Here is a 25,081-nt window from a genome sequence, read left to right as displayed (position 1 = left end):
CTTCCTTTCATGGCAGAGGGCATGGGTTTGATTCCCGGTCACGGTCAGGAGGGCCACCCGCCTTAAAAACGAAGCCAAAGCCATTCAGGTGATTGACTCACTGTGGCAACCCCGGAAAGAGATAAGCCGAAAGTGGAAAAATATTTTGGCCTATGCTGTGTATTTTCATATTTCTGTCTCCCACACTGGCCACAGACGTTCATGTGTTGAAACAAAATGAAAGCCTGAAAAAAAGTTGCCAAATCAAATCCTCAATTTTTCAGTGTCTGTCTATCTTCAATTTCTCTTACAACTGTTCTTACCCTTCTTACTATTTGTATGCCAACTATGCTACAAATGCGCTTAGCTATCTCTGAGCTATACAGTATCTTACCTTTACATAACACGCATGTCCTCTCACCTTCACAGATAAACCATCATGGGGAAAGGCTGCTTGACGGCGATCAAGTATTTCCTGTTCCTCCTCAATCTCATCTTCTTTGTGAGTACTCTGTAACACAATCATCACTCATGTGAAATTTTTATGAAAAAGTAAAAGCAATAGTTTTTGTTGACATGAATTACTCTCGTAATGAAGCGGTCCCAGTTGGATTGGTTGAAGTGGGGGGGGAAGAATTATTTGATCCCCTGCTGATTTTGTTTACCCCACACAAAGACATTAATTGTCCATATTATTAATGACTACTTTAACAGGATATTAGCAAAATCCGGAAAACAATTAAATAAAGTTTGTATTAAATTCATTTGCATTTGATTGAGTGAAAGTATTTGATCCTAAAGCAAAACAAGACCTGTTACTGAGTGGAAAACCCCGTGTTACCAAGAACAAAATGGAGATGTGTCTTGTACAGTCAAACCTCGAATTGCCACAGTTTTTGTATAATTTTTTTGTACACTGTTTCGGTTATTGTACAATATTGAGCATAACAACCTATTGTAGTCCGTCCGCCTTGTATTAATGCCGCAGAATCGAGCCCCAAATAAGGCACCCTCCATGTTGCTGACCCACTTAGAGCTGCAACAATTAATCAATTATCTGATCAACAAATATTTTGGTATTCAATTCAAAAATGTTTGTTTTTTTAAAATGTAAATAGTGGACGAACGCTCCAAACTCAACTACAGGCTGCACATGAGATTGGAAGCCGTTCACAGATGGAGAATACGTGAAAGAATCGTTCATAAAAATACCACATCTATTCCCCACATTCAAAATTAAACAGAAAATAATTCGGAATTCTGCGATTGGCTGGCGACCATTCCAGGGTGTACCCCGCCTCTCGCCCGAAGTTAGCTGGGATAGGCTCCAGCATGCCCCCTCGACCCTAATTAGGATAAGCGGCATAGAAAATGGATGGATGGATTATTTGGAATTATTCTCTCTGCAAAGACAGCCAAGGACAAGACCAATAAAATGGTAACCAGCATCACCAGTAGGCAGATGGATGACATGAATTCAGCGCAAGCATACAGTGTTCAGTCGCCTGTGATGAGTTAAGTGACTTAAACGATATTGAGCAGGAAGCATTGATATGCGAACTCTGATGCGCTTTTTTATTTTAATGTTGGCTGACTTTTGTTTTAAGATTGCAACTTTTAAAAGTGTATAAGATGTGTAATGTTTTGCGGCTCCAAACTATTGGTCTTCACAGGACGAGGCAACAGTTAGTTTTAGCTCCCTCAAATTTTCGGTGAGATTATGGTCTTGACGCTGGCTAGTAGGACTGCGATTATGTTTGTCGATTTAGTCTGAAGCTTGTTGTTTTGATTAATCGAGTAATCGGTTAGGCCCTATATCAGGGGTAGGCAACCCGTGGCTCCAGGAGCTGCATGCGGCCCTTCAGTTAGCTGTGGCTCCTTTCAGTCATGACAAAAGAAAAAAAAAAGGTTAATTTATGAATGTAAATATTATCTATATGTTATTTTAATGTACTTTATTTGATATGTTGGAGTTTAAAGTGAAACTTTAACATCAACATTTAAAAAATGTTTATAATTACTCAATTAAAATATGCGTCACATCCACATTTATGGCCCTTGCCTTTACCTGCAGCGTGCAATCCCCACCGTAAGCTGACCATGAATACAAAAAAATGAAAATAATTAATCTATTATAAATGAGAGCTTACAGTCCTGTGTGAAGAGCAAAGTCTTATGTTACTGCCTCGGCAAAAAGATCAGCATTGAGTATCAGAAACACATTGAACACTTGCATTTAAAAGGCTGTTATTTTTCAGAAAAATGCATTTCTTTAAGACCCGTCAAGAAACGGTCCTCAATTTATGTTTACTTTTTTAAAACTTCCAAGCTGCAACAATATATATATTTTTTATTATTATAAATAGGCTACGTTTTATTTTAATTTGACACAAATTAATACGGGAAGCACTCAAAAAGGCCTCACAAACTGCACTTCTGTTTGTTGTATTATGTTGTTTTAACAAGTAAAATTAAAAAGACTAAAACTCGTGTTACGTTTGGGGCTCCAGACTATTTTTATTTAGTATAAGAAGGGACAAAATGGCTCTTTTGATAGTAAAGGTTGCCGACCTCTCAAATATTCACATTTGAGAGGCTGAAATCAGAGGATATTTACATTTAAAAATAAAAAAAAACGATTAATCAAATACCAAAATAGTTGTTGATTAATTGGATAATCAATTAATCTTCAATGCATCAATTAATTGTTGCGTCTCTACCCGCTGGGCTACACCAGGAGCCATTCTTTTTTTACCTTGGCTGTATGTTTGGGGTCATTGTCATGCTGGAAAACCCATTCACGACCCATTTTAGCCCCAAAGAATAATGTGGTGAAGTGTGTTACCAATCATGTTCTCAGTGAGTGTGGTCCCTGCCCCCTTGAGATCAATAACAAACGCCTCCTGTATAATTCTGGGTTGATCCCTCATCTTTCTTGGAATCATCCTTATCCAATCATGTATGTGTGAAAGGGCTGGGACACTCCAGGTTTTCTCTCCAACCAGTTTCTCCAGCAGGTGATTTAATTGATGAGCTCCTTCCTTCAAATTGAAGGAGATGTTGATCATTAAAATCACCCGCTTTGGTGGAGGAAGGAAAACCTGCAATGTCTCGGCACTCCATGGAACGAGTTTGACACCCCTGCTCTAGAGCGATGGTGAGTTACTGTCTTATCAGTTGTCCTTTTTGACGAAGCTTCTTGCTGAAGGGACAGGAGTAATTTGGGTTTCATGAGTACATCATCGGTCTGTGGAGGTCAAATTCTTGCTGGTTAGTAGGGCATCTATAAAATTACAAATATGACTCAATCAAATACAAATGAATTTGTCTATGATTATAGGAATAGTGTACTGTATATTGCTGAGTCGTGCCCCAATCTACAGCATGTGTTCAGCCTTTATTAAGCGTGGCTCATGTGTGTTGTTTTCCTCCTGAAGCTGCTCGGGGCCGTCGTCATGGGCTTCGGATTGTGGCTCCTCCTGGACAATCAGAGCTTCATTGTTGTCCTCAGTAAGTCTCCAAGTCATCATCTAACGATCTCTGCAGGCAAACGAGTTCAATCGGTCATAATGAAACCGCAATGGTATAATTACTCATTTAATGCTTCTTCATTTAAAAAAAAGACCTTTTACAGTTAGATTCATTTCTGTCTTCTAAAGTTTAAAAAAACCCAAAAACAACCCAACTCATTTAAACAGTAGTATTTTATTTTATTTTATTTTATTTTATTTTCAGTGCTTTTGAAACAGTGCTGGTGCTTAAATGGTGGCTGAATCAGTACTAAGTACAAACATTGTGTCCAAAAACAATGCTTTTTTTATTTTTCAGAATTTTGTGACTTTTGAATTAGTCAATAATGGAAACAAAATGATAATTAATAAATTCACCAACTCCTGGGTTTCCTGTGATGTCACATCTGGTTATTGTCGTCACAGACTCAAAGAGCCGTGGAGAAAAATGAGTGTAATTGTAGTTAGAAGTCATGTAAAATCACAGCGAAAATGCCACATATGTGGAAAGCATTCATATACGGATTTTGGAAAACATTCTTAGTAAGAGTCCATCAAAGAGAAAAACAATTTCAAGAAACAACCAAAAAACGCAGAGAAGGGTGACTGCTGAACCTGACTCTCTCGCAGAATGGTGCTGAGTATGAACACGCTTTTCACAGTTTGCAGTGAGCAACAACAAGCAACATTTATACTAAAACCAAAATTAAAATATTGTTGGAACTGGAAAGTGCCTCACAACAGTAAACAATAGATTTGTCATTTTCTCATAATACTTCATTTAAATGCTCCAATTGTGTAAGTACACAATTATTCAATGAACACCACAGATATAACACAAAATAAAGCCTGCTGTGTTGCAAGAAAACAAAATGGAAAAGTAACATGTAAAAGAGGGGGAATAGTCTGCACCACGTATTAGAACTTGTAACACGATTGCATTGTTAACAAATACATGCATCCGCCGGGCGCTCCGCACACCTCGGCCTACCTCCCTTTTTCTCCCACCCCATGATGGCTTAAAGGCGGACAGGCAAGGTGTCCCAGGCCCCTCTCCACCCTGGTTCTCTTGTCTTCCAGAGCACAACCCTGGGTTAAACAGTGAGGTGTTCCACCTGGCAGCATGCCCAGCGATGGTCTAGTGGTCTGGCTTGGAAGTGTGCCATGGTCCAGGGCTTCCAGCAGCACTGAAATAGTGCGTTAAATCCAGCTAAAACGGCAAGCGGGACACCATCACACTGGAAGCCCGGTGGCTTGGCTACAGAGCTCACACTTTGCCAAACAGTGCAGCGAAACGATGAAGGACACATACAAGAATGTATTCATGCAGATGAATTGGGTGTAAAAACACAAATAGACATGTTAGAAGCATTATTTTCATTATGTGTGACGCGGAACATAAGCTTTTACTGCTGTTCGATCGTCTTATTTTCAACTATTTTATGTCTTCATGCAACACTCCATGCACACTCACACAAATGGAGCAAATCATTTCAACGACATGCTACGTTATTCTCTTTAATCTGCCAAACATTGTACAAACATACTAACAGAAAAACTTGCTCCATTTTACAGTACTTTAAGTGCATACAGTACGCACTATTGGAGCAGAAATTGAAGATTGCTACACCATTCTGCCCATGTACTGTGTTGTAATGTTGATGTTCAGAATTTCAGTGTTAGTGAATGCACCTTGTTTGCCAAGTGTTGCATTGTGTGTGTTGTGAGGTTGGGGTGGATAGCGATGAAGAAACGCCTGTAAGTTTTTAACCATTTTTGAATTTGAATTGAGCACTGCTGTTGGCATGTATGCAGTAATGTTTAAAAAGAGCGTCAGAGTCCGTGTGTCTCTGTGGGGACATTGCGTTACTTACAAGGCGTTATAAGTCGATAACTATACTGCCAAATAATGATATTGCCATAATGATATGCATTCCTAGTTAAGGCTGTGTTAAACAAAGAAGAAGATTGAGTTTACACAAGAATCTGTGTCATGTCAGACTGCAAACTAGATGAGAACTGCAGGATAATAATGAAGAAAAGCAATAATAAACACTAAAATAAATAGATTTTTCTAGTGTATTATTTTCACTGATTGACCTGTGTGAAATACAAGTACAGTATGTAGGCCAATTCAAATGGAGCCAGGATTTACAGCAGAAATCAGGCCAAGGTCTGGCTGTAGGCCCTTGGAATGTTTAAGTGTCTATGAATATCTAAGAGGGGGAAAAGACAGCATAAGGTGTAATGTAAAGAGAAAAAGCTGAGATGTTGATATTAACTAATAACACAAAGCTTACTCTTTAAATATGTACGACATTTTTTTTACAAAATAACCAAATATATGCAAGTATTTTTCAAGTTGGCGGGTTTATTGAAGGACTGTATGTGCATGTCCAATAGTGAAGGCTAATGAAGAACTGTTTGGTGAACAGAAAATCCCAAACAAATAACGAAGAGGTACACACACTGAGAAAGAGGATTCTCCAGTCGGGGAGAGAGAGTGTGTGGCTGTCGTCGAGCGTCACTGAGGACATTTGTGCTTTGTCAGTGGCCTCGCTGCAGGTGTCCTCTCCTCACACACTGGGCCCTTTCTGCTCCTTCCAGCATCAACATGCATCACATCAGCCCAGTGCGCTCACCGCCGTACTCATTACTGCACTCGTCACCAGTCTGGCGAGGCGTCGCTGAGAGGCGGAGCGCATGAGTTTCACCAATGCTGTCATACCTTGCAAAGCAGCCATAACAAAAGGGTTAATGTACAGTAAACACATTAGCTTTGTGCTGGATGCTCAATGACATATTTGATGACATCTAAAATCACACTGGATCTGAAGGTGAATCACTCAGTTTATGTTTACATGCACTATGTCTAATTCCATCGTTGGCCAAACGCTGAATGGGGTGATTGTGGACATTTCAGCTCTTTTAGTTATCTGGGTAGAGGAGGAGAATGCTACAAAGCCCACAGCTTTTAAATGGATAACACACAGCTTATAGCAGGGGTGTCCAAAGTGGGACCCAGGGGCCATTTGCTGTACATTATAAAAATATAATTTAGAAAGAAAACTAAAAAAAAAAAAACCCAACAAATCAGCAGTAATTTTACAAGAATAAAGTCAAAATATTAAGAGCAAAAAGTTGTAATCTAATGAGAAAAAGTAGTAATTTTATGAGCATAACATAATGTTTGAGGGAAAATAATGTCATTTTAGTAGCATAAAGTTGAAATATTAAAATAATAATAATAATAAAAAGAAATATAAAAAATGTAGCAATATTATGAGAAACAAACAAAACAATATATTGTGTCATGATTTGCAATCACTAACCTGTGTGCTTGTCCTTTCCTTGCAGATGACTCAATAGCGGTCAAGGTTGCCTGCTACATCCTGATTGGAGTCGGGGCTTTCTCCATGCTCATTGGCTTCCTTGGCTGCTTAGGAGCTATTTACGAGATCCGCTGTCTGCTTGGCATCGTGAGTGGAGGATAGTGTATTCACAGTATAGAAATTAGGAGATGATCATTTCTGAAAAATATTTTGCATATATTCATGGGACAACGCTGAAGAAATGACACTGATCCAATGTAAAGTAGTCACTTTACAGCTTGGCAAAAAAAAAAAAAAAAAGTTTAAATGTGATAATGTCCGAATTGGCCCAAACTTTTTTGTAGCATTGCATAGCTGTATCCAAATCCTCCTGTGCGTGTCATTTCTTTAGTGTCGTCACATGAAAATATATAATAAAAAATGTGAGGGGTGTACAGTAATCCCTCGACCGTGATAAGTGAATTTCCGTGAAGTAGGGTTCCTTATTTATAAATGAATATTTTCATAGTTAGAGCATAGAAAGCCTGTTTATGACCTTCTAAATACTGTTTGTAACATTATTAGAGGCTTCTAGACAGGAAATAACACCCATATACAGTAATCCCTCGTTTTTCACGGTTAATGGAGACCAGAACCTTCCGCAAAAGATGAAAAACCGCAAAGTAGGATTTGATAGATACAATATGCTAGACAGTCAACAGCGTGGAGGAGACTGGCGAGACACAACAAGGGAAGATGCTAGGTGATGCTGCGATGACGCGCAGCCTATCAGCTCACGGGATAAATCCACTCGTGCTCTCATTGGTGGATGTCACGCCGGAAACCAATCACGTGCCTTGTTTGAGTGCCCGTGGCATGTACAGTACAGTCCAGTACAGGCATGTACAAAGCCTCTGACTCAACTCATCTCTTTGGCATGCAGGGAAACCTCCTCTCTCACGCAGCAACATGAAACAACGGCTTTTTCCACAATATGGCTGTAGACATATTGTGGAAAAAGGCGTTAAATACAATATGGAAAAAGGCGAAAAATACAATATGGCTCTAAGACATATTAGACATAATATATCAATGTAACATTACTGAAGAACCAGTGTAAAATACTGCATATCATCACAACATGTTTGAATGTGTCTTCTGAATGCCTTAGATACATATTTGACTTCATTTAGCCATTTTTATGCATGAAAATGTTTAATTTAGTCAAAAACTATGTGAAATGAAACAGCATTTATTAACAGTTTATTAATTAATATATTTTTGAATGACCATGACAGATTGAAGCCACAGAATTCAAAGCATGAAGTGGCGAGGGATTACTGTACTCACTTCTGTGATGTAGTGTGTGTCTTTAGCTTCATATATGTGACAGGTATGATCTGTTTTCTGTAACATCAAGTGAAGTTATTAATTTGTTTTGGTATGGAAACCTTCAACTGGTGTTCCGATGCTTTTATTAGGCTTGTTTGAAGCCATTATCTGTTGATAATGGCTTCAAACAAGCCTCGTAAAAGCCTAATGCAATAAATGTTATTCGGAAGGTCAGTGTGTCCGTGAAAAATCAAAACTGTTGGTTGATTGCTTGAAGTGTTATGTTTATTATTACTCAACATTCATTCCTCTTGTCCTTTTAGTACTTTACCTGCCTCTTGTTGATCTTCATTGCTGAGATTGTAGCTGGTGCCCTCATCTACTTCCACAAGGGTGTGGTAAGCAACATATGATTATTTGGTGTTCACACCCAGCACAGAAACAACAACATGAATACAGTCAGCCAATTTTTAACTGCAGTGACGTGAAACAGGCTATGCCTAAGTGAGATAGGTGCGCTTGTGGAGAGAGTCTTGTTCCATACACGCTGTACAAACTAAGGCAGAGACTCTAGTATCACCAATTTATGAAATGCGTTCTTGCAAGATAATCATTTGATTTAGATGAAGAAGTCATACTACCATAACAATGTTGGTAGTTACAGTACATTGTGCGTCATTTTAAATCGATTTTCTGCATTCATGAGTTAAAACAAATCGAATGCAATGTTGATATTGTTGCTTGCTTGGGAAGTATGTGCGTGAGCTCCCCAGCATGCCTTGTGTGTTTGTTGAATTCTAACTGTTTTACATGTTGCTAGGTGTGTAAATGTTTTCTTTGGGTGCCCTCAGTGGTGCAGTGGTCAAGGTTGTACTATTTGTTGTACACACGTGGTTGATTTGCTATTTCGTTGTTTGGTTGATAGTCACGGTCCATGAAAAGAGGGTGGAGTGCCATCTCCGGGTCAAGGATGAGATCCTGCCCCAAGTGGAGGAGTCCAAGTACCTCGGCGTCTTGTTCACGAGTGAGGGAAGTGATGGAACTGATGGACTGATTGGCGTGGTGTCAGCAGCGATGCGGACTCCGCATCAGTCCCTTGTGGTGAAGAGGGAGCTGAGCCGAAAGGGAAAGCTCTCAATTTACCAGTTGATTTACATTCCTACCCTCTCCTATGAGCTTTGGGTGGTGACCAAAAGGACAAGGTCGCGGGTTAAAGCGGCCGAAATGAGTTTCCTCTGTAGGGTGTCTGGACTCTCCCTTTAGATATGAGAAGCACTGTCATCCGGGAGAAACTCCCCGCATTGAGAAGAGCTGAATGAGGTGACTCGGCCATCTGGTTAGGGTATCGCTTGGGAGGTGTTCAGGGCATGTCCGACCGGTAGAAGGCCTTGGTGAAGACCCACAGCTGGCCTGAGAACGCTTCAGCATCCGCCGGGAGGAGCTGGACGAAGCAGTTGGGGAAAGGCAAGCGTGGGCTTCTCTTAGGCTGCTGCACACACAACCCGACTTCGGAAGATTGATGTACAGTATGGCACCAAGTTACTGTAGTTAATGACATTCTGGTCCTTTCAGCTGCATGAAGTGGTTTTGCTAATCTGTTATGGGCGGCGATGGAAGTACTTCTTCGCTTTGTTAAAGCTTGCTACAATATTGAATATTGTTCATTAAAATAACAGCAGAAGTTAATTGTTGATGAATTATTACAAAGCCAAAAACCACTGCCGCTTTTTATTTTTTTACTTGTGGTCATAATTATAGCAGTTAAGTACATCACACTTTAAAAATGACTAAGTAATGTGGGAAAATGATTGGATCAACGCATTTTTTTTTTACAGCAACAAATGTGATTAAACGAGTAATTGTAATTGCAAAAGGTGTCGATTTTTGACACATTTGACACATTAATAAAGCCTCTATGAAGATGCTGCATCGGGACTTCTGCCAGCTTGACGTTGGCGTTGTCCGATTTTGATGAATATTTCAAATAAAATGTTGTAATTATTAGATTAGATTCAGCTCCAAAATGCTCCCTTTGTTCACTCGTGGAAGCTAACGAGCGAAATGCATAGAAGCACAATCCAGCCTTAGGCCGTACATATGCCTAACACACTTAAATGCATTTTATGTATAGGTATTCACCACTAATGAATGATAATGTAATGATCCATGAACACATTAAAGCTGAGTCGCAGTCTAGCCTTTAGTCTGGTATTCAGTAAGGTTGTGAATCTCTTTGTGATTGACGATTTGATACGCATCTAGTTATGTAGAATAATTCATGAATGATTGGAAGATGTGCCCATTGCAGAAACCTTTTTAATATGTTGCCTTGACTTGGGCTGCATTGTCTTTTGCATAATCATTTTCATTGAAAAAGTTATTGCCCCCAAAACCGAGTAACTGGTTGGGCCACCGTGAGCAGAAACAGCTGCAATCAGGCGTGTGCGATAACTTCAAATGAGTCTCTTACGGCGCTGTGGAGGAATTTTGTCCCACTCGTCTGTGTAGAATTGTTCTAATTCCGCCACCTTAGAGGCTTTTCCAACATGAAGCGCATTTTTAAGGTCATGCCACAGCATCTCAATAGGACTCAGGTGAGGACTTTGACTAGGACACTCCAAAGTCTTCATTTTGTTTTTCTTCAGCCATTCAGAGGTGGACTTGCTGGTGTGTTTTGGATCATTGTCCTGCTGCAGAACCAAAGTTCATTTCAGCTTGAGGTCTCAAACAGATGGCCCGACATTCTCCTTCAGGATTTTTTGGTAGACAGCAGAATTCATGGTTCCATTTATCACAGCAAGTCTTCCAGGTCCTAAAGCAGGAAAAACAGCCCCAAAACATCACACTACCACCACCATATTTTACTGATAGTATGATGTTATTTTTCTGAAATGTGGCATTACTTTTATTCTAGATGTAATGGGACACACACCTTCCAAAAAGTTAAACTTTTGTCTCATCAGACCACAGAGTATTTTCCCAAAGGTCTTGGGGATCATCAAGATGTCTTCTGGCAAAATTGAGACGAGCCTTCATGTTCTTTTTGTTCAGCAGTGGTTTTGGTCTGATCTTTGCCCAGTGTTTTTCTTATGATGCAGTCATGAACACTGACCTCAGGTGAGGCCTGCAGTTCTTAAGATGTTGTTGTGGAGTCTTTTGTGACCTCTTGGATGAGTCGTTGCTTTGCTCTTGGGGTAATTTTGGTTGGCCGGCTACTCTTGGGAAGGTTCACCACAGTTCCATGTTTTCGCCATTTGTGGATAATGGCTCTCACTGTGGTTCGCTGGAGTCCCAAAGCTTTAGAAATGTCTCTATAACCTTTTCCAGACTGATAAATCTCAATTACTCTCTTTCTGGGAGGCGGCAACAGAGGGGCATGTAGGTCTGGATTTTCTTTTCTCCCTTAATAATATAAAGTTTCATTTAAAAACTCCATTTTATGTTCAGTCGTGTTGTCATTGACTAATATTTACATTTCATTGATGGTCTGAAACATTTAAGTTTGACAAACATGCAAAAAAATGCAAGAAATCAAGAAAGCGTCAAACACTTTTTCACACCACTGTATACTGTATTTTCCCCTCTTCTTTCACCTCATATTTGGTCCCAAATGCTCATACAATGTGATTTGATGCCGTTATTGAGTGCTAATGTGCATATTTGTTTGGTCCACAACCTCAAGTTAATTCATGCTAGCACACACATCAAACAGTCAAACCCCAGGCTCTTAGTGCTGGATGGTGAGACTGGATTCATTCTGTGCTTTTAACTGAATTACAACTGTCTTAGTTTTACATAATAAATAAGATAAATTAGATCGCTGTAATGTACACACTGCTACTGTTTATAACCATTCTAGTCTTAGTCATGGTACGCTACGGAGCACGCGTCCGTCTGCTCAGGCGTTGCTTCGATCTCCCTCTATGGCGGCTAGCGGTAGTATGCAGCTCTGCTGCAACGCAAGCCGCTGAGTCGTCCAGCTAGCTGTTGACGAAGGCGTTTCTCCAAGCCGCATCTACATAATCCACACTGCTTGCTTGTAATTCTAGTAATGCCTTGAAGGAACCAAGAAACCATTTCAACCCTACTCGTGATTGTGTTACACATTTGAATCGGGACTGTCTACTTCAGGGGTGTCAAACTCAATCGCACAGGGGGACAAAACTCAAAGATGACTTTAAGTCCTGGGCTCAAACAACCACCAAGCACCATTTCTGCATACAGAAAGTACTGAAAACCTTCTTTAAACCTTCCTGTCCTTGTAACCAACATAATGGTGAATGTAGCGCACTCATATGAATCATCAGTGCACACACACACACACACACACACACACACACACACACACACACACACACACACACATGCTCGTTGGTTGTTGAGAACATGACAGGACATGTCCCAACGATCCAGGCTCAAAAAATTGGTCAGATTTTGAGAAAACGTCACATTAGCACCAACAAATAGATGAGTAAGCGGCCTGCGTACCATTTATTCCGATTCCCGCGCATGCCAACATACCAATATAATGCGTAAAGGGTTAATTAAATACTTGTATATTGGCATGCTAATACACACACACTTGACAAAATGAATGTATTTGTGCATGCTGTTTTATAAATTTAGATTGCAGCATAGGATACAAGTGTAAATGGTCGCACACAATCGCACATCCAGTCAACGTCGCACTATGGTGCTCAGAGGTGTTTATGACGGGAAAAGCACTCATGTAGCCAGGAGACGATGCATAAGGATGATTGTGTGCTGAAAGTTGGCAGGCGTCTTTGGAAGGGGTTGAGCTGTCTCCCTTTTCTGGACGGTCGCCTGAAATTGTATCTTTTTGCTTCAATCAATCACACTGTAAAATAAATCAAAGGTGATGAATCTAAATTTGACAACCGCTTGAAGAGTTTTTTTGTTTTGTTTTTTTTGACAATTAAAAGATTTCACGCTATCGTGGCCCAGCCAGATGTGCTTGCGTTTTCAGGCTGGGATAAAATGTGCATGACAGCTGGTGATTTGTTTTTTATGTGGACATTTTTCTCTCTGTAATCTTCACTTGTGTGAATGGGCTTTTTTTTTTGTTACATTGGAATGGAGGGAATGTGCAATTTTGAACATATCTGTGTTGGTGTCCGTTCATTCCTGCTACAGTTTGTACTTTTCTGATGCCGTGAATGTATCCTGACTGCTGATTGGATGCGCCAGGAAAAGGGAGGGGGAGACGGCTACGACTGGTTGTTTTTTGTGCGGTTGTTCGTTTCAATAAAGTTATTGTTCCACCTTCAGCTAAACTACAGTATTTTACATCAACACGAACACATCACAATTCATGAGACGTGTAACCTGGAAGAGTGTGCAGCTGTGGAATGGGCAGATTACGCATTTCCCAGCATGCTTTGTTGTAGTTAAAATAATCACTTGGACTGTCTTATGCCAGGCTGTCATATTATTAAAGTGGTGTCGTTGCTAGTCGTGTACAGTTAAATGATCGATACTTTTGGTCTGAATGTGACACTCTTAGTAAGAATGGTTGTGCACTTTTTGCTGATATAAGACTTGGGCGACTCTAGTCTTGGAATGTTGAGGAATGTTGCAAGCACACAGTCCCTTGGGCCGCATGGTCTAAAATGACCAAGGCTTGTATTCTTTTCAGTACCACACCGTGTTTAGGCTAACACTATGTTTATTATTTATAGACTGGAGTGCCAACGGCTACTACAAGACAGACGGGCGGGGAATTATGGCTCGATGCTTTATAGACTGCTTTGTTCTTGTGTTCAAATGTTTTTGTGTTTGCGGTTAACACTGCCATCTGGTGGTGTTATGCCCACATTGCCGCATTGTTTTAAGTTGAAATCATTTATTTACTATTAGGTCCAGGTAGTATTGCATGGGACCGCGGCCCCCCAGTTGGTGATCCCTGCTGTACCATATGTCGCATTACTATCCTGTACATTTGATGTCTTACTATCACGTATTTGTAAATTATGACCGGCTAAAGGAGACTAAGATGAGGACAAAACCATGACAATTCAATTGTTTTTAAACAAAAAAATCGCAAATGCTGAACTGCAAATATGCAGGGATTTTTACAATGCAGAAAGGTTGCTGGGTCGGGACCGAAGTCCACCGTTTTCTCCAATAGATTCAAATGTGACAGAGCTGATTGTCCTACCGAGTGTTTGTAAAGTAACAACACATTAAAGCTGGTGAATTACTGAAATAAAAAGTACACCATTTCCCTCCGAAATAGTAGAAATAGAGTAGAGGTAAGCACTTAGCAATAGTAAATCATTTTACATGAAAATGGAAACATTCCCCAAAGATTAAATTCATCGTCTTTGCCCCGTGTTGCGTCAGCAAACAGTCCGTCTCAGCATTTTACAACACTACAACCCGTTTGTTTGTCTGTTCCACCACAGGTAAATGAAGAGATGTCTAAGATGGTGTCTAAGGTTTTGGACAACTATCCAGGAAAGAACTCCACCACGGAGCAGGCGTGGGACTTCATCCAGCGGAATGTAAGTGCTCATGGTTATTCCCCTCAACTTTGACCCTCTCACTGTCATTCCAAAACCAAAACACAAACAATCACGGCCTTCGCATGCTGTTGTATCTTGAATCGTTACACCGAAGAAGGCAAGGAAGACTAATGTACTGCATAATGTTGTCATTTCAGTTCGCTTAATTCTTGGTTTTATTTAAGTTTCAAGACGCTTTTATTTTGAAGGGATGTTTACCAGTCACATATACTCATTCATATATCACATCCATGGTGCAAGTGGATAAATTATAAGCGTAACCCTTCTGATCAAAAATGTAATGTCCGGAACGGGAGGCGAGAGCAACACCACTGAGCTGAACGTGCGGATTGTCGTCCGCACGTTCAGCGTAGCTTTTACATGTGGCTGTTGTCAATTACCTGACCACGGTTACACAAAATGTTGCACACTATAAATAGCACACTACCCGTGACCAGCACCTCTCCAATGATGGGACATGCAGGGCTTCTGTGCACGGTTCACCCAGGATTAAATGCAGCAGAATAAGATATAATCATTTTAATAACAAAGAATACATTTGCAATAGTAATATGGGCTGCTGCGCTTTGCTTGCAGGCCCATAATCACAAAAATGGAAAAATAAAGAGCAGCAGTGGCATTGAGGCAACTACTGTATGTGCAATTCTATTTGTATGTGAAATACTGGACTATTGTTGTTGACCGGTATTGTGAGACCCCTACCCGAGGACCACCTGCACACGCTCCTGTTCAGTGGACTGATGTGGGACGTTAGACGTCCCATGGTATCACAAAGTAAAGTTAAATAGGCGCAGTAACAAATAGTTGGTGAAGACGTGCGTTTTGAGGATTCCTGCTGTGTCTGCAGATGGAATGCTGCGGCTGGAACGGTCACGAGGACTGGAACGGAAACATGGTGATTTCCAACAGCTCTCGGCTCCTGTTTCCCTGCTCGTGCCAGAACGTGTCCCTTGCAAGCGGAAACATCTCCGAGACTGGATTCTGTGAGGCACAGACACCCGACTGGCCCGTGTACGACTCGGTAAGGTGTTTTTTTGTTTTTTTTTTCAGTGGAAATGAAGGCTGTTGATCGTGAAGTCATCTCCTGGTGTGCTCTTCAGGGTTGTTCTGCCAGCGTGGAGAGGTGGTTCCTCACCAACATCGGGGTCGTCCTGGGCATCTGCATCACAATCGCATTTATTGAGGTACACATGATCTCTCACACGTTCAATTATTGCTTCTTAGTTGGATCATTATTACTGAGGCAGTGGCAGCAAAGTCCTACGATTGGTTGGTTTGTATCCGCACCTGAATTGGGTTATTCATGTATTTAGTATTGTGTTTTAGTGCTTGTATGTCATGCATGCGGCTCTGGAACGGTCTTCCTGTCCAGCTGAAGAAAGTGCAGAGAATGGTGTCCTTTAAGCTCACTTGCAGAGGTTTCTTTTAAAAAAGCCTACAACTGCTGATGCTGTTTTGTATTATTTTACAGTAATCCCTCGTTTAAAGAATACTACAAAAACGGGGCATTCCACTGTGTTTTAAGATGCATTTATTTATTTTTATTTTTGAAAATACAAATGTATAATCCATCCATCCATCCAGTCTTCGGCCAGCTCCTCACCCTATCTCTACGGAGGAAATTTGCTTTCTTGGTCACTGCGCAAAGCTCACGACCGTAGTTGAGGGTAGGAACATGGATCGACCGGTAAATTGAGAGCTTTGCGTTAACGGCTCAGCTCCCTCTTCACCAGGACGATCCGGTTCAGCAACCGCATTACTGGAGACGATCTCAAGATCCCGACATACTTGAACTTCTCCACCTGGGGCAAGACCTCACTCCCAGCCCGACGGGTGCAATCCACCCTTTTCCAACTGACAACCGTGGCCGTGGCTGAGTCTCATCTCAGAAGCGTCACACTCTGTTGCGAACCGCCGCAGTACACACAGAAGGTGGTCCTGATGGCCTCATCTGAGATTCGTAGGCCCCCCAAACTGGAGCCTCTGAACACCTTGGCTGCACCTAGAAATTCTGTCCATAAAAATTCTGAACAGAATCGACGACAAAGGACAGCCTTGGTGGAGGCCAACAGGCTCGACTTACTGCTGGCGATGCGAACCAGGCTCCTGCTCCGATTGTACAAGGACCGATTGGCACGTCGTAGCGTGCCATGAACCCCTTACCTCTAGAGTACATGTGGTCCACATGCCCCCACAGCACCCTTGCAAGGGTGTAGAGCTGATCCAGTGTTCCGCAACCACATTGCACCTCCTGTCGCTGAGGTTGGACGGTCGTACCCTTCACTCCAGCAATCCGGATTATTAGTCTTTCCCAGGGAGGTTGAGAAGTGTGATCCCCTGTGGTTGGAACACACCCTCCATCCTTCTTAAAAAGGGGGACCACCACCCCCGTTTGCCAATCCCGAGGTACTGTTTCCGCAAAATCCAGAGCCTTAAACAGCACAGAATATCACATTAAGAAAATGAGTACACACTACATCCAGGTTCCTTCCTGCAGTATAAATGATCTTCAAGCAGTTGCACTTGGTCTGCTTCCTGTGGAAACTTTCAAATGAAAGCATGTTTAATGGTGACATTTTTGTGTTTTTTTTAATTTTCCGACAGTTGCTGGGGATGATCCTGGCCATCTGTTTGTGCAAGAACCTTCACATGGAGGACTACACCAAAGTGCCAAAGTACTAAAGATCCCCAGACTGAGCTTGGCTCAAACTGAAGCTGCACATCAGTGGAGAAGAAACTGTAAAGAAATGAGGCATTTTCCCAACCAATGTTAGGTTCAATGTTTTGTCCAAATGTAGAAATGAGCTTTCTTTTAGTTGGATAATTCTTCAGATGAGGGATTTCTGTGTTTTTCTCTGTCCTGTTTTGCTTGAAGCACTTTGGAAATTTTTTGAATTTTAAATGTTGGATGGGAGAGCAACGCAAATGTTTGGATTAGATTATTTGTGGTACCTTAATGGTTGGTCGTATGTCAGTTAGCACCTTAAGGCTTGTTTCGCTTCTTTTTTAAAATCTGTCTGGAGACTCTCCAACACGGCTATTTAAAGCTGTTAAATCCCCAAATTCTGTTTTTTAATTTTTTGATAACTTCCATTTTATTATTTCATTCCAGTTTGGAACTTCATTGTTTGTGTAAACGTAGTAGAAGCTGATTCCTTGTTGTACATTTGAAGATTTTCATTCTTTTACTTTTTGGACATAACAGACATAATGAGATTCTAACATAAATATTGATACTGGTATCACACTTATTTTGCCTTTTTGATAAGCAAAAATTAGGCTTCTTTTAAAAAAAGAGGGCTTTGGATGTATTTAACGTTGAATGTTGGGGAAACAAAGTATCTCCTTGAAATGAATACTGATGATCTGGAGGAAATATTTTTTTTGCAAGATCCACCTCAGAAATTCTTCTGTCCTGCAGTTCTTTTGTAATTAATTTCCTGTATATGCAACTTTAACATTCACCCAAGAACATGTGCTATTTTTATTATGTATACATTCGTCATCCGGTTTACTGTCTACATTGAGTGCAAAGCTCCATACTGTCTTAACCTTGTTATGGTATTTTAAAGGTATGTCTCCTTTTGTAACAACGTAGATGGACTGGTAGGGAAGCTGGCTTAGTATTAAAGAACTGGCATCATTCTTTTATTTTTCCTTTTGCCAATAAAGTAATTACAGTTATTTATGTGACTGCGTCTGTTTCAAGCCAATCATGAGCGTGCTATCGAAGCTTGCAAGGAATGTCCTTTGTTCGCTACATTAGTGCACAACATGGATGTTGCATGAATGCAGAAGCAGCCGCACGTACGTTCAACTGTTTGAGAGCCACGTCATCGACTGAATAAAGTGATCACAATATTGATAGGCACGATTAACACAGCGAATCCTGCTCAGCCATCTAAACCGGCAGTCCTCGACCTTTGTGACCACACGGACCGGCTCAAATTCCTGCAAACCTCAAGAGCAGTGGTGGACCTTTTACAGTCAGGGTTCCAGAATAACTTTTTTTTATTATTACCATCAGCACAGTGGCCCCTAACATACATTTTTAGGAGCGCATACATACATACATACTTGAATAAATGGCAACTCTTCTCAAGCCGCGCTGTTTCTGTCCCTATCTTCTGGACGGCCTCTTCGGTGGCCTAATATACACCTTAAAAGGAAATCACGCGTGATTTCAACAATCATAAATGTTCAGGTGACGACTGTTGTGCACAATTATTTCTCATTCCTACAATATTTACTGCCACAATGCACCAGCCTGTCTTCACACCTCACAGCTTAACCGTTACATGTTCAAACATTCAATCGCGTGAATTTGGACGGGTGCTTGGACCAGCTCCACAGATAATAGCAATATTTCAACTCTGTGCTACTAAAATGCCATTTTTCCTCATTACGAGCTTATTCTTGTAAAAATTGCAACTTTTTTCCTCATTAGAAAACAACTTTTTCTCTTAATATTTTCACTTTATTCTTGGAAAAGTTTCTGCTGTTGCTTTAAAAAAAAAAAAAAATCCAACTATTTCAACTTTGTTCTCGTAGATTTTCTTCTCATGTTACGACTTTATTCTCGTAATATTCTAACTTTTCCCCAGCCTAATTTAAAAAGAGTCTTTCAAATGCAACCGCCTTAGCACAGTGCTAAATATGAAATATGTTGCTTTAAATGAATTACAAGCACCACTTGTGTAGAATGTGTGTGTGTGTGTGAAGACAATTCACTAACACTACATCGCCAATAAGTACTACAATAGGCAAAAAACCCTCCATTAGGTAACTAATATACTATTTTCCTACTACTCAGTCTACTATACACAAAGCAAATAGTTTGAAAGCATGAAAGCTTGGGATATTTATTTATATTTATTTATTTGAACACCATTTAATAGAAGAACATGTTTGGATTATCCAACAACCACAGTGTCTTCATCTGGAAACTCGTAGTATGGAACCTCCAAGTTGAGAGGGGCGGGGCCTTTCCTGATGCGTCCTGAAGCGTCGTAATGCGAGCCGTGACAAGGGCAGTAGTAACCTCCAAAGTCACCAGCGTTGGCGATGGGTACGCAGCCGAGATGGGTGCACACCCCAAGAACAATGACCCAACTGGGATGGATGACGCGGTCCTTGTCATGTTGAGGGTCACGCAGCTCTGCCAAATTCACCGCTTCCTCCGTCGCAATCTCTCGCTCGGTGCGGTGACGGACAAAAAGGGGTTTGCCTCTCCACTTGAACGTCATGTTCTTGCCTTGGGGGATTTCGCTGAGCTTGATTTCAATCTTGGACAAGGCAAGGACGTCCGCTGACGCGCTCATGGAGGACACAAACTGAGTGACCACCGTCTTAGCGGCGTAGACGCCCATCACCGCCGTGGCACCCGTCACTAAATATGAAAAGACTCTTCTGGATTCACTGGTCTCCTGGGAGGACTTATGGGGGTCCAGCACCTCTGGGCGTCTGTAACTGGAGAAGTCTGGTACCCTGACGTCTGTGTGGGCCAATCGCACCGCGGAACAGGCTGCGATCGGGACAAGAAGAAGTCATGTTTTTAATTTTAAACACACGGGACGAATCCTAAACGCCTTTGTTACATGATGACATGATGTTAAATGTCAACATGATGAATTTCTGTTCAACTGTTGAAAAAGTGAATTAGTATCTACTGTAGCTAGCTATATCATTAGTAACTGTAAAGGCAAGGGTTTCACACTTGAACTTGTAATAATATAACAAATATGAAATACTTTCATCTTTTACGTGGATGCAAACGACCTCACTGACACTGACTGAGTCTAGATTTCATTTTTTTGTGTGTGTGCGTGTGTATATACTGTATATGTACACCACCGGTCAAAAGTTTTCCAGTTACTTATTGAAATTCAAGTAATTCAAGTCCAATGGATAGCTTGAAATGGTACAAAGGTAAGTGGTGTATTGACGTGCCAGAGGGTTAAAAAAAAAAAAAAAAGGTAAAGTTACCCAAAACTGAAAAATAATGTGTACTTCATAATTATACAAAAATTCCTACAGGTGTTCCAAGTTCTGTGGGAATTGTTTGGAACACACTGTGGTACTATACCCTCGTGATATATATATTTATATGGAGGCCTGTCATGATAAATGTTATAATGTAATGTTGATATTATCGATTATCGGTGATAATTGATAACACAATTATCGGCGATAATCGATAATATAAACGTTTTTCTTTTTTTCCATATTATCATTAAGTTTATCATTCAATGATCACTGTGTAATGTCACATTTGAGCAACTATATGGTACTCCAGTGTAGTGTATCTGTAAGAAGTACCGAAGATGCCTACTATAGCACTTACGAATCACGGGGCGTCACCACTTCACATTCACACCAGTGCACTTGACTTTTCCTGCTGGTTCTGTGCAATGGAAAATATGTTGGTAGATGTAACCTTCCAATTATTAAAAGATAACTGAAGTAAATTAATCTGTTTCATGTTTATTTTAATTGTGGATCATTATGTCTCTTCTTTTTGTTGCTGCTTAATTTATTGGTATATATGTTTATGTTTCTTATGTTCTTATTCTTTGTTGTGTTTTCTTTCTTTTCTTGGGAGAATGAACAGAATAAGGTTTTCATTGCATAGTATAACTGCTGTTTTACCATGCACATGACAATAAAACTCTCTTGAATCTTGAATCTTATAAATATGCTTTGTTTTAGTAGTACACAGTGAGTAAAATGAAATTATATAGAGAAAAAAAATTACGCATACAAAAACTACTGTTGATCTAAAAAAAAAAAGATGCACCGAGATGCATCAAAAATCGTTTTATCATCACATCGCAGGCCTCTGAATCGTAATCGCATTGAATTGTGTTGGCCAGAGAGTCCGACCCTGCTGAATTCACATGTTTTGTGTGTATTTTCTGGGATTTTCGAGCACACTTAAACGCAGCAAATTGTTCTTCAACATTAAGCGTTGTAAAGTGCGCAATGTACTTATTTTTCTTTGTCTTCCTGTTTAGCAAAACCACACATACAGGCATAATAAAGATGTTATGATGCTCGGAGTGTCTGCGAATGCACCTTGAGGGGAAGTTGAGAGGCTGGATGGAGAGAAAGATGGCATAGACCCTGTTGCGCCGTAGCAAGCAAATCGCAAATCGCACAGGCAAGAATGCGAGGTGCACTTGCAGACGTCGGGTCATTATATACAGTGGTGTGAAATTTTCCAAATTTCTTATTTTTTTGCATGTTTGTCACACTTAATGTTTCAGATCATCAAACTAATTTTAATATTAGTCAATGACAACACAACTATTCACAAAATGCAGTTTTTAAATGAAACTTTTTATTAAGGAAGGAAAAAAATCTACAACCTACATGGCCCTGTGTGGAAAAAGTGGGACTGTTTTGCTGGAACCATGAATTCTGCTGTCTACCAAAAAATCCTGAAGGAGAATATCCGGCCATCTGTTCCTGACCTCAAGCTGAAACCAACTTGGGTTCTGCAGCAGGACAATGATCCAAAACACACCAGCAAGTCCACCTCTGAATGGCTGAAGAAAAACAAAATGAAGACTTTGGAGTGGCCTAGTCAAAGTCCTCACCTGAGTCCTATTGAGATGCTGTGGCACGACCTTTAAAATGCGCTTTATGCTGGAAAAGCCTCTAATGTGGCCGAATTACAACAATTCTGCAAAGATGAGTGGGTCAGCGCTGTAAGAGACTCATTGCAAGTTATTGCAAATGCTTGATTGCAGTTGTTGCTGCTAAGGGTGGCCCAACCAGTTATTAGGTGAAGGGGGCAATCACTTTTTCACACAGGGCCATGTAGGTTTGGATTTTTGTTCTCCCTTAATAAAAAAAAGTTTCATTTAAAAACTGCAAATTGACTAATGTTGAAATTAGTTTGATGATCTGAAACATCCCCGCATCCCCAATGAGGAGAAGCGGCATAGAAAATGGTTGGATGGATGGATATCTGAAACATTAAAAAAGTGTGACAAACATGCAAAAAATAAAATAAAAATCAGGAAGGGAGGGGCAAACACTTTTTCACAACCACTGTATATTTTTCGGCCAGGCACAGACCTGCGAGCCAACAGGCAACTGCTCCCTAACGCACTTTTAGGTCGCGCCGTCTTTCAGTGTCCCATGTTTGATGCTCCCTGGCAAAGTCTAAATGGGCTGTTTTGTGGCGTTGAAGGAGACGAGGTCTTTGAATTTTTTTTTTGTTTTTAAACCCTTTTCCCGTAGATGCCGTCTGATGGTTATTGCGCTGCAGTCGGCACCAGTAAGGGCCTTAATTTGAGTCGAAGACCGTCCTGTGTCTTGATGGACAGCCAATCGGATCCTCCGGCTCAGTGCAGGTGTGATTCTTTTGGGTCTACCACTTGAGTTTTTTGTTCCAAAAATTACGCAATGCACGTAGCGCAGACGTAAACGTCATATGCGGTTAAGTAAAACAAACATAAACTGAATAAAACACATAAAATGCAGTTATATTTGATAGTAAACAACCAAAAGCAGAGTGCAATGATGGATTAATGTAGAGGATTCAGCTAGAGGGTTATTTTTATTATTTTTTATTATTATTCACAGATCGACGGATGACGTACATTAGACAAGACTAACACATGATTGCCGAAAAATAGGCCGACGCGTTCTGCACATGCGTTGAACCGATTGCGTTTCCCGGGACGGATTGCGCAGCGACAGGCTTCAAAGTCTATAAACTCCTCAAATTTGAAGAGAAACATGCCCACAAATGTTGCTCGGATTGAAGTTACACGACCAACCAATTCAACAATGTTGGAGTTTTGCCACTTTGGTGCCTAATGGGCTATATCGTCTTTCATTATGAGGAAAAAAAACCCGATACCGATATTGACCGATATCCCATTTTTATGCCATTACGGGTTGTCAAAAATAATGTAAAGAGTGGTAACAGAATTATTTAATACATCATGGCAAACCACATCTCTCTGCTATGACGCGCTTTTAAAACATTATTCTGACCTGAACACATAAACAGCAAAGCAATTCCAACACAATTCAGGGACGCTCCGAGCATATTTATTATGTGTGGTCTAAATAAACATACAGACAAAGAACAAGTGGAAGTTCTTGTGAAAAGCCCAGAAAATATACTCCAAAAACGTTAATTCAAATTAAATTACGTGGTGTCGCTCATTTTCAAACATGTGTGCTATCTTATAGGTGATTCAAATTTTCGCTTCATTTGGAACTGTTGGCCTTGTGTCCACTCCAGGGTGTACCCCGCCTCTCACCCAAAGTCAGCTGGGATCGACTCAAGCACTATAGCACCATAGAACATGCATGAATAAACATTTGACTTACCATTAAGGCTAACCGTGATGGCGGGTCCTGTCTTGGGGCTTTGGCCATTGAGCGATTCGCGGCACAGGAACAACTTCTTCGGGTTCAACAAGACCCGTTCGGACTTGACAGGAACCCCAGGAACCAGAGCCTTGAGCGGGCCAGCGATCGTAAAAGATGTGGCTTGCATATATGGAGCCAAAGCCCCCGATCTCGTTAAAAGTGTCATCATTTTCACGGTTAATCACTCAAGTCGACCTTGGTCTTCTTCTTCGTGGTCTTTTTCTTCTTCGTCTTCTTCCCCCCCCCCACCTTCCTCATCTTCTTCTGGCTCATTGGCGGTTGCAAACACTTGTACATGCCCATAGCGCCCCTTGTGAAATGGAGTTGGTGTCTAGATGATCGGGACTTTAAATAATTTAAAATGTTGTGAAATAATATATTAAATTGAAATAAATTGTGATAAATATTTTAAATATATGCATTTAAGATTATATTTTGACAATTGAAGCACTCATGGACAATTTAAAATGTATTACTCCATTGTAATTAAGAGTGTCTATGTTTTATGATTGGTACAATCTATTTTTGTTTGATCAAGTGATGTCTGTGGCATTAAAGCACGTTAACTTAGATTAGTATGCGTTTTTAAACCCATTTACGTATGTTACAATTACTAGGAATAATGTTTGATGATTGTTGTTTGGTTATTCCACTCACCAGTGGCGTCTTGCCACTGGAGGTCGCCTGGAAACGACTTTGCGGCTTTTATTTATTTCTGTACGAGTTGAACACAGATGGCACTATACAAATCTGGGGTGTCCACTGTACATTCTAAAAATATAATTTAAGAAAAATAACGTATAAAAAGGAAAAAATCTGCTGTAATATTACAAGAATAAAGTCAAAATAATAAGAGAAAAAAATTGTATTCTAAAGAGAAAAAGGTAATAATTTTACAAGAAGGTCGTAATATTATGAGGAAAAATAACGCCAAAGTTGAAATAGTAAAGAAAAAAGACGCTTAAAAAAGTCATAATATTATGAGAAACAACAGAACAAATAAAGTTGTAAT

General features: G+C 40.4%; 2 protein-coding genes across 2 annotated transcripts in view; one reads left to right on the top strand and one right to left on the bottom strand.

Moving 5' to 3' along the window:
- Positions 1-18,360, top strand: part of LOC129178654 (CD82 antigen-like) — a 29,980-nt gene extending 11,620 nt beyond the window's left edge. The window contains exons 2-9 of the mRNA XM_054771067.1: positions 409-481; positions 3,417-3,489; positions 6,846-6,967; positions 8,455-8,529; positions 14,557-14,655; positions 15,524-15,697; positions 15,777-15,860; positions 17,281-18,360. Of these exons, the coding sequence (XP_054627042.1) occupies positions 419-481; positions 3,417-3,489; positions 6,846-6,967; positions 8,455-8,529; positions 14,557-14,655; positions 15,524-15,697; positions 15,777-15,860; positions 17,281-17,358 (768 nt within the window). The 5' untranslated portion in view covers positions 409-418 and the 3' untranslated portion in view covers positions 17,359-18,360. The remainder of the gene's footprint in view (positions 1-408; positions 482-3,416; positions 3,490-6,845; positions 6,968-8,454; positions 8,530-14,556; positions 14,656-15,523; positions 15,698-15,776; positions 15,861-17,280) is intronic.
- Positions 17,702-24,308, bottom strand: LOC129178653 (cytochrome b-c1 complex subunit Rieske, mitochondrial-like). Its single transcript, XM_054771066.1, has 2 exons — positions 24,028-24,308; positions 17,702-20,200 (listed from the first exon to the last, which is right to left on the bottom strand). The coding sequence occupies exons 1-2, from the start codon at positions 24,236-24,238 to the stop codon at positions 19,590-19,592; spliced, it is 822 nt and encodes a 273-aa protein (XP_054627041.1). The 5' UTR covers positions 24,239-24,308; the 3' UTR covers positions 17,702-19,589.
- Positions 24,309-25,081: the final 773 nt, after the last annotated feature.

This window comes from Dunckerocampus dactyliophorus, chromosome 3 (assembly GCF_027744805.1).
Source record: "Dunckerocampus dactyliophorus isolate RoL2022-P2 chromosome 3, RoL_Ddac_1.1, whole genome shotgun sequence".
In the NCBI taxonomy this organism is placed as follows: domain Eukaryota; kingdom Metazoa; phylum Chordata; class Actinopteri; order Syngnathiformes; family Syngnathidae; genus Dunckerocampus; species Dunckerocampus dactyliophorus.
Note: the sequence above shows the minus strand (reverse complement) of the source record. Positions and strands in the feature narration are given on the sequence as shown.